The sequence below is a fragment of the Erythrolamprus reginae genome, chromosome Z (assembly GCF_031021105.1).
Source record: "Erythrolamprus reginae isolate rEryReg1 chromosome Z, rEryReg1.hap1, whole genome shotgun sequence".
NCBI lineage: Eukaryota > Metazoa > Chordata > Lepidosauria > Squamata > Dipsadidae > Erythrolamprus > Erythrolamprus reginae.
In genome coordinates, this window is record NC_091963.1 from 64531523 (window position 1) to 64547611 (window position 16089).

General features: G+C 40.9%; 1 protein-coding gene across 2 annotated transcripts in view; it reads right to left on the reverse strand.

Annotated features, from left to right (window-relative positions):
- Positions 1–2978: 2978 nt before the first annotated feature.
- POU6F2 (POU class 6 homeobox 2) overlaps positions 2979–16089 on the reverse strand; it is a 639429-nt gene continuing 626318 nt past the window's right edge. The window contains exon 9 of one of the 2 annotated variants that reach the window (XM_070767398.1): positions 2979–3375. In XM_070767398.1, coding sequence (XP_070623499.1) covers positions 2979–3375 — 397 coding nt within the window. Of the gene's footprint in view, positions 3484–16089 lie in introns of both variants that reach the window. The other variant, XM_070767397.1, reaches the window with a different exon arrangement.

A 16089-nucleotide genomic window follows, 5' to 3' on the forward strand; every position in this document is an offset into this window, starting at 1 on the left:
TGCCACAGCTGCTCGCCCGAACCGCTTTTCAGCCAGCTGAGAGGGCTCCTTGGCCAATGCTCACCGGTCTCTCACAGGGAAGGAAGCTCTGGGAATTCCGCAGCTGGCGCCCTCTGCTCTGAACACCCAGTGCCCTGTGCAGGTGAGGTGGGGTGCACAGCGGAAGCTGCAGAGAAGCTGGCTAAAGCATTCATGCCCCCCTCCGTATCTCACAAGGCATACAAAGCCTCAGGTAGAATTACCTCAACAGCTCAAAAGACCCTGCCCAGCTTTGAGCATGAGGATCTGGAGAGCAGAGGTGCCGAAGAGAGATTCTTTTTTGGGCTCTCCAATGCCCCACAGCACTGTCCCTTTTGAGGAATGAGAGACATGGCGGCAATGGAATCTGCTACTTCAGTGCCGCACTCACTCATTTTGCCCACAGCTGAGGAGCCTGCCGGCTTTTAAAATGTTCCTGCCCCTCCAGGTGAGGAGACGCAGCTTGGTCAATGCAAGGAAGGGGTTTTCTAGAGGTCTCTGAAATTCTTAAGACTTTCCTGAGATATTTGTTTTTCTTGCCTTTACTTTCTCTTGTCTTTTGGGCATTTTCCAAACTGTTAGGCGTTTGCCTCCCCCACTGCAAAGGCCTGCTTTTCAAAGTCTATCTCCATTTCTGAGCTAGTATGACTAGTGGAGGAATTCCGGGGAGTTGAAATCCACAAGTCTTGAAGCTGTCAAGTTTGAAGTTTGTAAAAAATGTACATGGTTTTAAAAAGTATACATGGTTATAAAAAGTATACATGGTTGTAAAATGTATTCTAATACATGTAAATGTATTTTATTAAACAATATAACACTACACCATTTGGTTCAGAATACTTTTTGCCTTGTTTTCCTCTTCTAAAATCTAGATGCGTCTTATACACCAAAAAATACGGTAATTTATTTGGCTCCTATGAAATTTTAAGAAACAGGAAGAACCTACATTTTCCATTTCTATTAAATGTTTAATGGTACATGGTCACATAATGTCAATATGTGATTATAGAGCTTATCCTTGGCACAAAACCAAACTTGATTGGAAGTAGTACATTAAGAATTTCAAGTAATTTTAACATCTCAGGAATAATCTGTCAAAAGATTGTATTGTACAAATTTATTTAATCTGAAAAGTAGATTAAAACTCCAGAATTACAATCAGAATAAACTTCAAGAATGGAACACTTTATCCTGTATATGGTTTGTCTAAGATTAGCTCTTTCCGACTTTCAGGAAGATAGAAAAGAATTTGTGAACAGATGGAATCCTGTTTTTGTGGATGTTTTATACTCAGTTACAATGGGGTAGTTTTGCCCGAAGGAGAAAAAAAAGCTTTTGGATTTACCAAGAATTATTTAGTTATATAGGCTCAAATTCAAACATACTTAAAAACTCTGGCATGGAATTACTGTACAAATGAGCAGAACCTAGACCTCAAGTTCATACCTTTAAATATAAATGTAATCAATTCTGATTGACCTCTACAACTTGTACTATATGCTTTTTGTCCACAAAACTGATTTGTATAGGGTATCTCTGCTCCTTAATGCTTCTCTCTCCCCCTCAATTAGAATAAATAAATCATTGCAAAATATTCATTTTGTAACTAGCCAATTTGAGTAATTATAAAACCACTTCTGAGTTCATCCAAAGTCTTAATGGTTGCAATGCAATGCAGTGCAGTGCAGTCCAATGCAATGCAGTGCAGTCCAATGCAATGCAGTGCAGTCCAATGCAATGCAGTGCAATGCAATGCAATGCAATGCAATAAATAAACAAACAAATAAAAATATTAACAACGAAATAAATTCTTTAGTTAATAAAATTGAATCTAACTAATATTCTACTTATTTTATCACTGCCAGTTGCTTGTTTGTCATTAGAATCCCAAGAAATTTCTTTGGTTATCAGACTTCAGAGAGAAATTGGTTAACATAGAATCATAAGCATTGATACTGTTATTTTGGACTAAATGGTGCTATTTATGATTATATTACAAAAGTAGCTTTGGTAACTTGTCCAATTTGTGGCCAAAGGACAGAAAAAGTCACAAATTGTTTACAGAAATGGAAGTTCGAATAACTTTGTGTGTCCTTGAACTGACTGTTACAACTTGTGTACTTTAAAAAAACAACCAATTGTATTTTAAATAAATTTTAGTAATATTAAGATGGAAGTCAGTTAAAATGAAAGATCACTCTACTTGCAAATAAAGACTACAAACCCCAAAACCTATTGTTTAGGGAAACTGTCATTTTGGCACACAAACATTTGGAGATCACAAAACTGTATATGATCAACATGAGGTTTGAGCAGTGTAGCTCAAATCAAGTGAATTTTACTCACGTGCTGGGTATGTGTGAGAAGGTGCAGGGGGAAAGAAAGTCCTTTAATTATTATTGTTTCCTTTCTGTAAACGACAAATGTAAAAATTGAAAACACAATGTAGCACTCCCAAAAGAGTTGACCAACAGTCTAGTTTTAATGTCCTCTTTCTGACTTTGGTTAATAATTTTCATTGTGAAGAAGCCCTTGATACCTGAAAGACTACAATCATTCCTCCAGGTGGCAGGCTTGTACTCTCTTGCTTCCTAAGAACATTTAAATGCTTGCTGTCCTTGTCGTTGTGTTATTTTTCCACAAACAAAGTTCACATGTTCATAATGTACAGAAAAGGTAATAGATATTTGGTTTATTTCTAAGTCCATTAAGAAAAAAATTGTCTTATTGGAACTAATTCTAAAACACACACACACACATACACACACCCTAAGTGCCATGGGTTTTTCTTTCCTAGGAAATCCCGCAGGCATTTGTAAATCTTCAGTCCAGCTTGTAGCTTTTTCAATCTTTACTTACAAAGATGAGAAAAAGCATCTTTACAGATTTCCAATGGTTATAATGTTGTCCATTCTGGGAGGGGGAGGTATCTGGGTGTTTCCCCCTTTAAATCTATCCATTTAAGAGTCTTCTTTCAGAGAGTCTGTTAAGGGCTCCAATGGGGCTGCTGTCACAGGCTCATTCTGTTTTAGACGTTTAATTGTATTCTTCAGTGCTTGCCTTTTATTGCAGAACCATACCCTAACCACTTCCCGATCATAGTTCAGTTTCTGTGCAATTTCTGTCATTTCCTGCCCAGAGGGATGGGTGTTCTTCTCAAAATGGGCATTCAAGATTTCAAGAGCTTGTGGGGTGAAGGAAGTGCGCCTCTTGCGCTTTTTGGATGGTTCGCTTCCAATAAATTCAGTAAGGTTCTGCATACCTGCTCGATGGCGGGCCTCAGCCTCAGCCATCCACCGTTCAAGTACCGGCTTTATCTTCTTGGCACTTTTAGGGGTGATGTCCAGCTTTTCAAACCTGGCAGGATACAAAAGGCCAGGGTTCAGTTTGGCTGTCAGACTGCTAGCTATAGTGTTCTCTTGGGCTTCCTGTGGTAGGAAAAAGTGGCTTCTCAGGATGGTGTGTCTGAGGGGAAAATTGAAAAAGAAGAGTCTTTACACTGATGCTCTGCCAGGGTGGGATGTCCTGCCTGCCTACTTGCCTGCCTAATTGACTGGCAGAGATAATTTACAACGGATTATGAAAAAATATCATGTCTACAGTTATTGATATATTTCAGCAAGCAGGCAGACAAATACAATCACACTGACAAAATGCTACTTCATCTAACTAGTTGCTTCAGTCAGGAGATTCATGTGAAATTAAAGGCTCAAGTTTATCTTGATGCAGATGGATCTCTCAGTTCATTTATGTGAAGCATATTGACCCCATGACCTTCAGTCTATTTGTTTAGGTTGACCTGCTTCACTCAAATGAATGAAAGTCCAGCCAGAAGAACTATATGTTTGCACTGAAGAGGCACAGCTCTTCCTGGAAAGAACTGTTCTTAAGGATATACAATATGTTTCAGATTTAAGCATGTTCAAAACAATTTATACTATGATCTAGCTGAACACAAATGCTAGAAATGGAAATGACAGCAATTGATTCTGGTTTCTTTGTTTTATTTTTTTATGGGAATTGGTTTCTTTCTATAGTATACACTGCTATTTTAATTTTGCAGACAGATTGTTATCCTCCTAAAAGTAGGTTTTGTTTTCATTTTCATTTTGAAACATTTTTCACTGGTCAGAGATTAACATCATGCCCTTCCAAAATCTCCAAAGCAGTTGTAATCTTCAGTTCAAACAGCTGGATACATTGTAATTATCTTGAATATCCCCACTAGTAGCGTTATGAGAAACTCATGCCTTCCTGATAAAACCCAGCATAATAGTGAACTAATATACTTTGGCATCAAGCTGGGTTTATTATGGCATGTCTCCACACTGTGCCAAATGATATCATTTCCTCCAAATGAGGTCCTCTAGGTCTCATTTTACCATCAAAACTCTTTTACTGAATCAGATTTTACAAGTCAGTTTGCAGTACCTACAAAAACATTTCTAAACTTAGCTGAAATTTTTATTTTTTTTAAATTAAGCCATTTTAAAGTCTTACATTATCTACTAATTGTAACTTCAAAGATTATAGTGTTTTCATTCATTCCCAGAAAAAAAAATCAAATTTAATCCCTGAGATGCCTTTGCAAAATGTGTACTATCAATCTCAAGTTAAACTGTCACAGAAAAGTGATTGCTCTCAGCTAGTGTTCCATCATTAATATACATATAAACAGGGGTGGGCTACTGCCCGGACCGGTGGGGAGGGGATGCAGTGGGGTAGTGAAAATGGAGCTCCACCCCAGAGCACCCAATTTTGTATAATTTAATTTAATTTAATTTAATTTAATTTAATTTAATTTAATTTAATTTAATTTAATTTAATTTAATTTAATTTAATTTAATTTAATTTAATTTAATTTAATTTAATTTAATTTAATTTAATTTAATTTAATTTAATTTAATTTAATTTAATTTAATTTAATTTAATTTAATTTAATTTAATTTAATTTAATTTAATTTAATTTAATTTAATTTAATTTAATTTAATTTAATTTAATTTAATTTAATTTAATTTAATTTAATTTAATTTAATTTAATTTAATTTAATTTAATTTAATTTAATTTAATTTAATTTAATTTAATTTAATTTAATTTAATTTAATTTAATTTAATTTAATTTAATTTAATTTAATTTAATTTAATTTAATTTAATTTAATTTAATTTAATTTAATTTAATTTAATTTAATTTAATTTAATTTAATTTAATTTAATTTAATTTTTTAATTTTTTAATTTTTTAATTTTTTATTATTTTATTATTTTATTTATTTTTTATTTATTTATTTATTAGATTTGTATGCTGCCCCTCTCTGTAGACTCGGTGTGGCTCACAGCAACAATAAAACAATGTACGACAAATCTAATAATTTAAAAACACTAAAAACCCCATTATTAAAAGCAAACATACACACAAACATGCCATGCATAAACTGTATAGGCCCGGGGGGATGTCTCAATTCCCCCATGCCTGATGGCAGAGGTGGGTTTTAAGGAGTTTACAAAAGGTAAGCAGGGTGTGGCCAGTTCTAATATCTGGGGGGAGCTGGGGGGATATTCTGGTCCAATGCCATGAAAGGCTTTATAGGTCATAACCAACACTTTGAATTGTGAATGGAAACTGATCGGCAACCAATGCAGACTGCGGAGTGTTGGTGTAACATGGGCATACCTAGGGAAGCCCATGATTGCTCTCGCAGCTACATTCTGCACGACCTGAAGTTTCCAAACACATTTCAACGGTAGAGAGCACTACAGCAGTCGAATCTCGAGGTGATGAGGGCTTGACTGACTGTGAGCAGTGAGTCCCGGTCCAGATAGGGCCGCTACTGCTGCACCAGGCAAACCTGGGCAAACGTCCCCCTCGCCACAGCTGAAAGATGGCTCTCTAATCTGAGCTGTGGATCGAGGAGGATGCCCAGGTTGCGGACCCTCTCTGAGGGGTCAATAATTCCCCCCCCCCAGGGTTATGGATGGACAGATGGAATTGTCCCTGGGAGGCAGAACCCACAGCTACTCCATCTTATCCAGGTTGAGTTTGAGTCTGTTGACACCTATCCAGATCCCAACAGCCTCCAGGCACCGGCACATCACTTCCACTGCTTCGTTGACTGGACATGGGGTGGAGATGTACAGCTGGGTATCATCAGCATACTGATGATACCTCACCCCATGCCCCTGGATGATCTCACCCAGCGATTTCATGTAGATATTGAATAGCAGGGGGGAGAGAACCGACTCCTGAGGCACCCCGCAAGGGAGTAACCTTGAGGTTGACCTCTGACCCCCCACTAACACCGACTGCGACCGACCGGAGAGGTAGGAGGAGAACCACTGAAGAAGAGTGCCTCCCACTCCCAACCCCTGGTTGATAGTATCAAAAGCCGCTGAGAGGTCAAGAAGCACCAGGACAGAGGATAAACCTCTGTCCCGTGCCCACCAGAGATCATCCATCAGCACGACCAAAGCAGTTTCCATGCTGTAGCCGGGCCTGAATCCTGACTGTTGAGGGCCTAGATAATCAGCTTCTTCCAAGGACTGCTGGAGTTGGAGCGCCACCACCTTCTCAACAACCTTCCCCATAAAGGGAAGGTTGGAGACTGGCTGATAGTTGTTAAGAATGACTGGGTCCCGGGAAGGCTTCTTGAGGAAGGGGCGCACAAGTGCCTCCTTGTAGGGATCCGGAATGGCCCCCCTCCCCAAAGAAGCATTGACAATCTCCTGGAGCCAGCTCCGTGTCACCTCCCTGGTGGCCAAGACCAGCCAGAAGGGACACGGATCCAGTAAACAGGTGGCGGAACTCACAGCTCCAATGGCCTTGTCCACTTCAACAGGTGTCACCAGATCAAACTCCTCCCAGACAGGTGGACAAGTACGCGCCCCAGTACCTCAACTGACTCATTGTCAGTCGACTCTACTATCCAATTGGAGTTGAGGTCCGCTCGGATCTGAGCGATTTTATCAGCGAAAAACGTGTTAAAATCCTTGGCACTACTCTGTAAGGGATCCCCAACTCCCCCTTGGTTAAGAAGGGAGCAGGTCACCCTAAACATAGCGGCCGGGCGGGATTCCACTGTTGCAATCAAGGCGGCATGATACGCACATCTTGCCGCTTTGAGCGCCACTTTGTAAGTCTTAATATAAGCTCTTACAAGTGTTCGATCGCTTCTCTAGATGTCTCTTCTGACGTTTCAACTCCCAGAGCTCCTCGTTGAACCATGGAGCTCTACGGGGGTCTAGTGCCGCAGAGAGGTCTCAATGGTGCAATCCGGTCAAGAGCCTCCGCTGCAGCCTTGTTCCAGGCTTCAGCATTAGACTCCGCCAAACTGTGGACGAGTGCATTTGGAATAACCCCAAGTGCCCTCTGAAAGCACTCTGGGTCCATCAGGCGTCTGGGGCGGAACTGCCTAATTGGTTCCGCCTCCCTGTGGGGAAGGATTGGAGCCAGGAAGTCACGCCACAATAGAAAATGGTCTGACCATGACAAAGGCAACACTTCTAAGCCCCTTAGTCTCAGACCATTACTCAATTGCCCAGAGAGGAATATCATGTCGGGTGCATGCCCTCCCTTGTGAGTCAGACCCTGTACTACTTGAGTCAGGTCCATGGCTGTCATGGTGGCCATGAACTCCTGTGCTAACCCAGAGGTTTTGCCGAGCGACGGCAGGTTAAAGTCCCCCAAGACAATAAGTCTGTGGAATCCTACTGCCAGCTCGGCTACCTCCTTGAGCAGCACAGGCAGGGCTGTTGACACACAGCTGGGAGGCGGGTACCTGAGCAACAAGCCCACCTGGACCCCTAAGTCCAACTTCACTAGGAGGGACTCACAGCCCGCAATCTCTGGAGCAATGAGTCTACGCAGGCAAAGGCTCTCCCTAGCTATAATAGCCACTCTTCCCCCCCTTCCCTGGGGTTGAGGCTGATGCCATACCTGAAACCCAGCTGGGCAAATTTCAGACAGAGGAGATCCTCCATCTGGGCCCAGCCAGGTCTCGGTCACACATGCCAAGTTGGCCTCTTCATCCAGGATCAAATCCCAGATGAAGAGAGCTGTATTTACCACCGACCTGGCATTGAGTAGCAGCAGCCTGAGCCCAGGGCCAGAATTACACTCGTCACCAGCACCCTGGATTGAGCTCATGGAACCGGAACAAGGAATCGCTGTTAAGCAGAGATCCCTCCTTCCCCTGGAATGGCTAGCTCTGTGGCTCCTGCCATATCTGCACCGAAATATTCTGACCCTCTGCCACCCCAGAGATAGGTGCACCCTCCCCTCCTGCCTCTCCAATGTCAGGTGGACCAAATGTGTCATTCATGTCGTTCCCATTTACCTCATTCATACCATAATCCCACCCACCCCACCCATACCAGCCATTCATTCCATACATATTACTACACCCGCCCCACTTATCCATCAATTAAACTTTCCCCCAATACTTTAATTAAAATATAAAATTAAAAATACAGATTAATACTAATTTATTAATACTAATAAATACCAATTACTCCAGAATTAGTACTAATAATAAATAGCAAGGATATAGATAAAATCATTTAACTTAATTTACACTAGAAACTTACACTAAAAGCAGTTCATTAAAAATTACAATACATTAGATTAGTTCGAGTCAGTCCTTTACAAGTTTCCTGAGTCACAATTCTTCCACTAAGGGTACGGTAAGATTCTTCCAAAGGCAATAAAGGGAAAGGACTGTTTTTTTCAAAAATAGTAGTCCAGGAGGGGGGTGGGGGGATATCTCCTTAATCTCCAGTCTTCTAAATAAGTTCTCACCCCCATTGTTGTAACTTCGGTCTCCTCCTGGCTCAGCTGGCTCCGTACAGGGAATGTGGTCCTTATTAGTCAGGTCTTGGTTTCCACAGGTTGCTTTCGAGTGACTTCCCCTCTCACAAGTCGACGTCTCTGGCTTCCTGGTACACCACATGATCTTATAATGGCCACAATACGGCCGGCCACCATCCTCGCCAACTCCTCTCTTGATGGCCGGTCCTGGTCCCTCCATCCTGCAGATCTTCTTCTGGCAGGTCTTCCAGCACTGGCTGCTTTCACTACCAGTGCCCCAGATCTGCCTGCTCTCACCAGCCAGTTTTCGCGGGCTCCCGTCCACCCAGCCGTCTTTGATGTTATCAGCTCAGCTTTCACCTGCTTTTTTTCCGCTCGGCTCTGCATACACACACGCATGCTTGCTTCACTTTCACTCTGCCCAGCTTCCACTTGCTCAGCTGCCGGTCACCTCAGCTCATGATCTCAATTTAAGTTGGCAGCCTCAAAACAGTCCAAAAACCCCTTAGTTCCTTCCAACCACAGTTTTAGAGATAGAGACAGAGGCAGAGGGGGCGGCATCCAAAGACGGCCGCCATCTTCCGCCAAATAGCTGATCTCATTGTATTTTTTCTTTGATCGCTCTTGTCTCAAAACGCCCCGAATAAAGCCCTCGGCAATTTCAGTCTCTGCCACAGATCTTTCCACATCTGACAGTATTGAAAAGGGCTGTCTCCAGCTAACCAATTATCTATATCCTGGATCTTTTGCCATAGTCCAGTGGGAGCAGCATTTCCCAGCTGCCCCCTGCTGCCCCACCGGAACCGGAAGATGTTGAAAGAAAATTCAGGGAGTCCTGCATAAGCCACACCCACAGTGTGGTAGTAAAAATTTTGATAGCCTTTCACTGCATATAAATAACAAAAATGTCTGTAACTTTGTATCTCAATGATAATAAATAGAGAGAATACATAAACCATTTATTAGTGCTCTCTGTCCCCCTCCCCTGAACTAGCTTTTAGACTATTAAATTTGGTATACTTATAAGAAGCTAATAGTTGGGATGATATCAAAAAGTACTTACTAAAATGGGATAATTGCATTTATTTATTTATTTATTTGTTTGTTTGTTTGTTTGATTGTTTGTTTGTTTGACTTATATGCTGCCCCTCTCCATGGACTCGGGGCAGCTCACAACATTTCGATAAAAAGATACATTATAAAACATTTCTAAGCCAATTAATAGAATAATTACTTTAAAAAATTGTCTTAAAACTAGTCATTTAAAAAAATGAACAATCACATCCATACTGTCACATTCAATACATTTACTGGGCACAGGCTGGGGTCTAGTGACCCCAAGCCTGCCAACATAGGTGCATTTTCAAGTTCTTACGAAAGGCAAGGAGGGTGGGGGCAGTGCAAATCTCTGGGGGAAGTTGATTCCAGAGGGCCAAGGCTCCCACAGAGAAAGCTCTTCCCCTAGAACCCACCAAACGACATTGTTTAGTTGATGGGACCTGGAGAAGGCTAAACTAGATAAAGGGGACAGAGATGTAACTGATGTGGATGATTTCTGTCCCTGACCAATGAAGATAAATCAGTTTGTTGAGGTTTATGAAAAGGGCCCTGTAAATAAAATATATGTAGTTGTTGACGATAAGGGGCAAACAAATAATGATAATAATGTTCTTTGTGTAATGTGCACAAATGCTCAAAGCTTGAGCAACAAGATCTGTGAGTTAATGGCCATAATATCTAGAGATAATTTGAATCTGGTTGCCATAACTGAGACATGGTTTAAGGACTCCAATCAATGGGAAATATCCATACCAGGATATACATTGTATAGGAAGGATAGAATAGACAGAAGGGGGGGGGTAGTAGCCATTTATGTTACGGAAAGTCTAAAAGCAACACTAATTCAAAATACGTGTAAAGAACTGGAGACTCTCTGGGTTTGCATGTAAAGAGGGTTCTGTCATTAGAATTGGGGTGATCTATAGGCCTCCAGGGCAATCTGAGGATTATGACAGCAAACTGGTGGATAAAATTACCCAAATAGCAGTAAAGGGTGATATTGCAGTTATGGTTGATTTCAACATGTCTGACATTGACTGGAATATCCCTAGTGCCCTTAAATGCAAAAGTAGGAATATAGTAGAGGCCCTTATAGAAGCAGCTCTAGATTTAATTTTTATGAATGGGAATTGGGTTTTAGAGGTTAAGGTGGGAGAAAATTTAGGATGCAGTGACCACCTATGTTTGTGGTATGATTTAAAAACTAATTGTGAGCAATCCTATACTGCAACCAAAGTATTGGATTTCAGAAAAACAAATTTTAATGCAATGAGGGAATATTTAAATAATGAATTAGAGGGGAGGGATAAAATGGCAGGAGCAAGCGCCCAGTGGACTGTATTAAAAAATGCCATCTTAAAAGCCGCTAGACTGTATATAAGGCAAATAACTAAAGGTAAAAGGAACAAAAAAACCACTATCATTTAGCAATGAGGTAAGGGCTACACTCAGTGAAGAAAGGTCTGCCTATAGGAGATATAAAGAGTCTGGAAGTATAGCTGACAGAGAGGTGTATAAAATGAGACAGCAGGAGGTGAAACAGATAATAGATGCTGGTAAAGCCTCAAAAGAGGAAGAAATTGCCAAATCTGTAAAGAAGGTGGATAAAACCTTATTCAGATATATTAGTGATACAAAGAAGAAAAACTGCAGCATCCCAAAGCTTAGTACTGTGGACAATATATACATTGATGGGAATAAGGGGGTCACTGATAATTTCAACAGCTACTTCTGTTCAGTTTTCTCAAAAGACACCTTACAATATAATACTATAGATGGATATAGCATTGCTTCCAGCTGTACGGATTAAGCTCCAGTGACCTTAGAAGTCGATGTCTTAGAAGAACTTGAACGATTAAAGATAAATAAGGCAATGGGTCCAGATGACATCCACCCCAGAGTTCTTAAAGAACTCAGATTTGTCATTGCTACCCCCCTGACTGATTTGTTTAATCAATCCCTGTTAACAGGAGATGTTCCTGAGGATTGGAGAATGGCCAGTGTTATGCCTATCCACAAGAAGGGCAGTAGAGAAGAAGCTGGTAACTACAGGCCAGTTAGATTGACATCAGTTACAGTTAAAATGATGGAGACTCTACTCAAAAAGAGGTTAAATCAGCACCTAAAAACTAATAACTTATTGGACCCAAACCAGCATGGCTTTACTGAAGGCAAATCATGTCAGATTAATCTCATTGATTTCTCTGACTATGTTACAAAGGTGTTGATGAAGGTGGTGCCGTGGATATTGCCTATCTGTACCTCAGCAAAGTCTTTGATACAGTTCCACAGAAAGAGCTGATAGATAAATTAGTGAAGATTTGACTTAATCCCTGGATAGTTCAGTGGATTTACAGCTGGCTGAAGCATAGACATCAGAGGGTTGTTGTTAATGGTGAGTATTCTGTACAGAGACTGGTTACAAGCAGTGTGCCACAAGGGTCTGTTCTGGGTCCTATTCTTTTTAATATGTTTGTGAATGACATAGGGGAAGGTTTGGTAGGGAAGGTTTGCCTATTTGTGTACAATAGGGTTGATATTCCTTGAGGCATCGGTAATATGGCAAATGATTTAGCTTTACTAGATAAATGGTCAAAGCAATGGAAACTGCAGTTTAATGTTTCCAAATGTAAAATAATGCACTTGGGGAAAAGGAATCCTCAATCTGAGTATTGTATGGGCAATTCTGTCTTAGCAAAAATGTCAGAAAAGAAAGATTTAGGGCTAGTGGTTTCTGACAGTCTCAAAATGGGTAAACAGTGCAGTCAGGTGGTAGGAAAAGCAAGTAGAATGCTTGGCTGCATAGCTAGAAGCATAACAAGCAGGAAGAGGGAGATTGTGATCCTGTTGTATATAGCACTGGTGAGACCACATTAGAAATACTGTGACAAAATTGAACGGGTCCAAAGACGGGCTACAAAAATGGTGGAAGGTCTTAAGCATAAAACTTATAAGGAAAGACTTAATGAACTCAATCTGTATAGTCTGGAGGACAGAAGGGAATGGGGTGACATGATTGAAACATTTAAATATCAAAAGCAACATGAGAAAATATTATTTTACTGAAAGAGTAGTGGATGCTTGGAACAAACCTCCAGCAGACGTGGTTGGTAAATCCACAGTAACTGAATTTAAACATGCCTGGGAAAAACATATATCCATCCTAAGATAAAATACAGGAAATAGTAGAAGGGCAGACTAGATGGACCATGAGGTCTTTTTCTGCCATCCGTCTTCTATGTTTCTATGTTTCAATCTTCTAAGGCCAACTCTGTGGGACCTGCCCGGGTGCTGGGATTTGTGCGGCAGAAGGCAGTCCCGCAGGTAATCTGGTCCTATGCCATGTAGGGCTTTATAGGTTATAACCAACACTTTGAATTGGGATCAGAAACCAATTGGCAGCCAATGCAGTCTACCTAGTGCTGAAGAGACATGGGCATATCTTAGTTGGCCCATAATAGCTCACACGGTTGCATTTTGCACAATTTGAAGTTTCCGAACACTTTTCAAAGGTAGCCCCATGGAGAGCATTGCAGTAGTCGAATCTCATGGTGATAAGGGCATGAGCGACTGTGAGCAAAGACTTCCTGTCAAAATAGGGCCACAACTGTTGCAGCAGGTGAACCTGAGCAAATGCCCCCCCCCTTGCCACAGCCGAAAGATGGTATTCTAAGGTCAGCTGTGGATCAAGGAGGACACCCAAGTTGTGAATCTTCTCTGAGGTGATCAACAATTCCCTCCCCTCAGGGTGATGGACAGACAGGTGGACGTGTCCTTGAGAGGCAGTACCCACAACCACTCCATGTCTGGATTGAGTTTCAGCCTGTTGGCACCCATCTAGACCCTGACAACCTCCAGACATCAGCACATTACTTACATTGTTTCACTGAGAGGACACTAGGTGGAAATGTACAGCTGAGTATCATCAGCATACTGGTGGTAACTTACCCCATGCCCACAGATGATCTCACCCAGTGGTTTCATGTAGATATTAAACAGCAGGTGGGAGAGGAACAACACCTGAGGAACTCCACAAGGGAGAGACCTAGGAGCCGACCTCTGACCTTCCACTAACACCCACTGTGACCAACCAGTGAAGTAGGAAGAGAATCACTGTAAAATGGTGCCTCCCACTCCCAATCCCTCCAGTTGGCGCAGAAAGATACCATGATCAATAGTATTGAAAGCTGCTGAGATGTCAAGGAGCACCAGGACAGAGGATAAACCCCTATCCTGGACCCACCATTATCATGCATGAGTAGAATTTTTGTAATTAAGATAAATATTTTACTACCAAAGATGTTGGTATTTTCTGTTTCAGACATCACCAATATTTGCAACTGACACTGCATTTAAACAATAACAGATAGATATTTCCAAGTTTATATGGTAAAGGGAAAAACCAAGAATTACATACAAATGACTGCAAGGTGCTGAAGAAAGAGGAGGTTTGGGTTTACCAGATTTGAAATTGTATTGTTCTTTTGGGTCTGCCCAAAAGAGCAAGCTAATCTTCAAAATAAGAATTTACTTGATTTAGAGGGTATGAATTAAGATTTGGATGCTATTTTAAAAAAAATATTATTATTATTATTATTATTATTATTATTATTATTATTATTATTATTATTTAGATTTGTATGCCGCCCCTCTTCGAAGACTCGGACTTAGATTTATATACTGCTTTATAGTGCTTTTACAACCTTCTCTAAGCAGTTTACAGAATCAGCATATTGCTCCTAACAATCTGGGTCCTCATTTTACCCACCTCAGAAGGATGGAAGACTAAGTCCACCTTGAGTTGGTGGTGAGATTTGAACTGCTGCATTATAGCTAGCAGTTAGATGAAGTAGCCTGCAGTGCTGCACTCTAACCACTGCGCCACCACGGCTCTTTATGGTATGGTTATTTATAGTATGACAAGGTTAAAGTAAATATCAAATTGAATAACCCTTTTGTTAGAAGTGCTATTCTAAGAGTGTGGAATAAATATAAAGCAAGTTTTTCTGTGAAGATACCTCTCTGGGGTCTCTCCAGGAAGCTTTTTTTTAAAGAAAGGAAATAGTGGCAAATCAAAACTGGTAGACTCAAATCTAAAGTGGAATTAGACTAAGAAGGACATATCTGCCATTGGTTTACATATTTACTATTGAAAGAAATATTTAAATAAAAGAAGTTATGGGTGATTTTGTGAAAAACAAATTGGAAATCCTACTGCATGATAATGAGGAACACATTATTGTTAAGCTCTATAAATTGTTATTGAATTTGAATTTGGAGAATGAATATGCAAAGCATTGCAAGTTTCAGTGAGAAAGAAAATTTGGATGTAATATTGTTGTGGTTGGCTCTGGGCCAGCTCCTGCACCAAGAACTGTGGGGGTGGATGTGGGTGAATCTTCGCAGTGTCAGAGGCCAGTGTTACTGCCGTCTGCTTCTGACAGCGACACAGGGAGTGAATGTGAACTGGGATCCTCAGAGGAGGGCCTGGCAGACAGCCAATTAGGAAACAATTCATCTTCCTCCTTATCTTCTTCACTGGACTCAGATGAAGAAGCATTCATTGACGTACGCAGGCGCAGGGCAATGAATAGAAAGGAGCAGCTACCTAGGTATTACAAGAGATAAGAGAGTTCACCTGTGGTTGTGTGTGGTTTATCTAATTAGGGCTGCTGTTAAATGGGCAGTGTGCCAGCCTCTCAGTGTGGAAGATTATCTATTCGGAGAAAGAGGAAGCAGCTTTCATCTCAAGGACTCTCTTTGCATCGATCCCAGGACTTGGATATTAAATCATAGTTACGTGTGTGCATTGCCAACGGTTGAAGAAGGGTAGCTGTGACATTTTCACAGCTGCTTGCTAATTGATTTGTGTTTGTTTATTGCTTTTCACTGCCTTCAAGTCCGTTGTTTTGAAAGTGTGCCGTTTGACTGCAAAAAGGGTGTTTTGCTTTCCTTTTATTTTCAATAAAAACTTTGTTCTTGACTTTTCAAGAGCATTTGTTTGAATTCATACCTTTGCACCTAATTTGGGGCTCGTGCCGTTGAGCCCGGCAGAACAGAATAATCTTCCACACCCCCTCAGACACACACCGTTCCAGTTTGGGTGGTTTGTTACTGATTGTTTTTTGTTCCTGATTGCTTTTGTTCTTCCTACAATTGGTTTACCATGGCTGCTAGTGTCACTGAAATGAAGGCTGTGTTTGAGGTGCT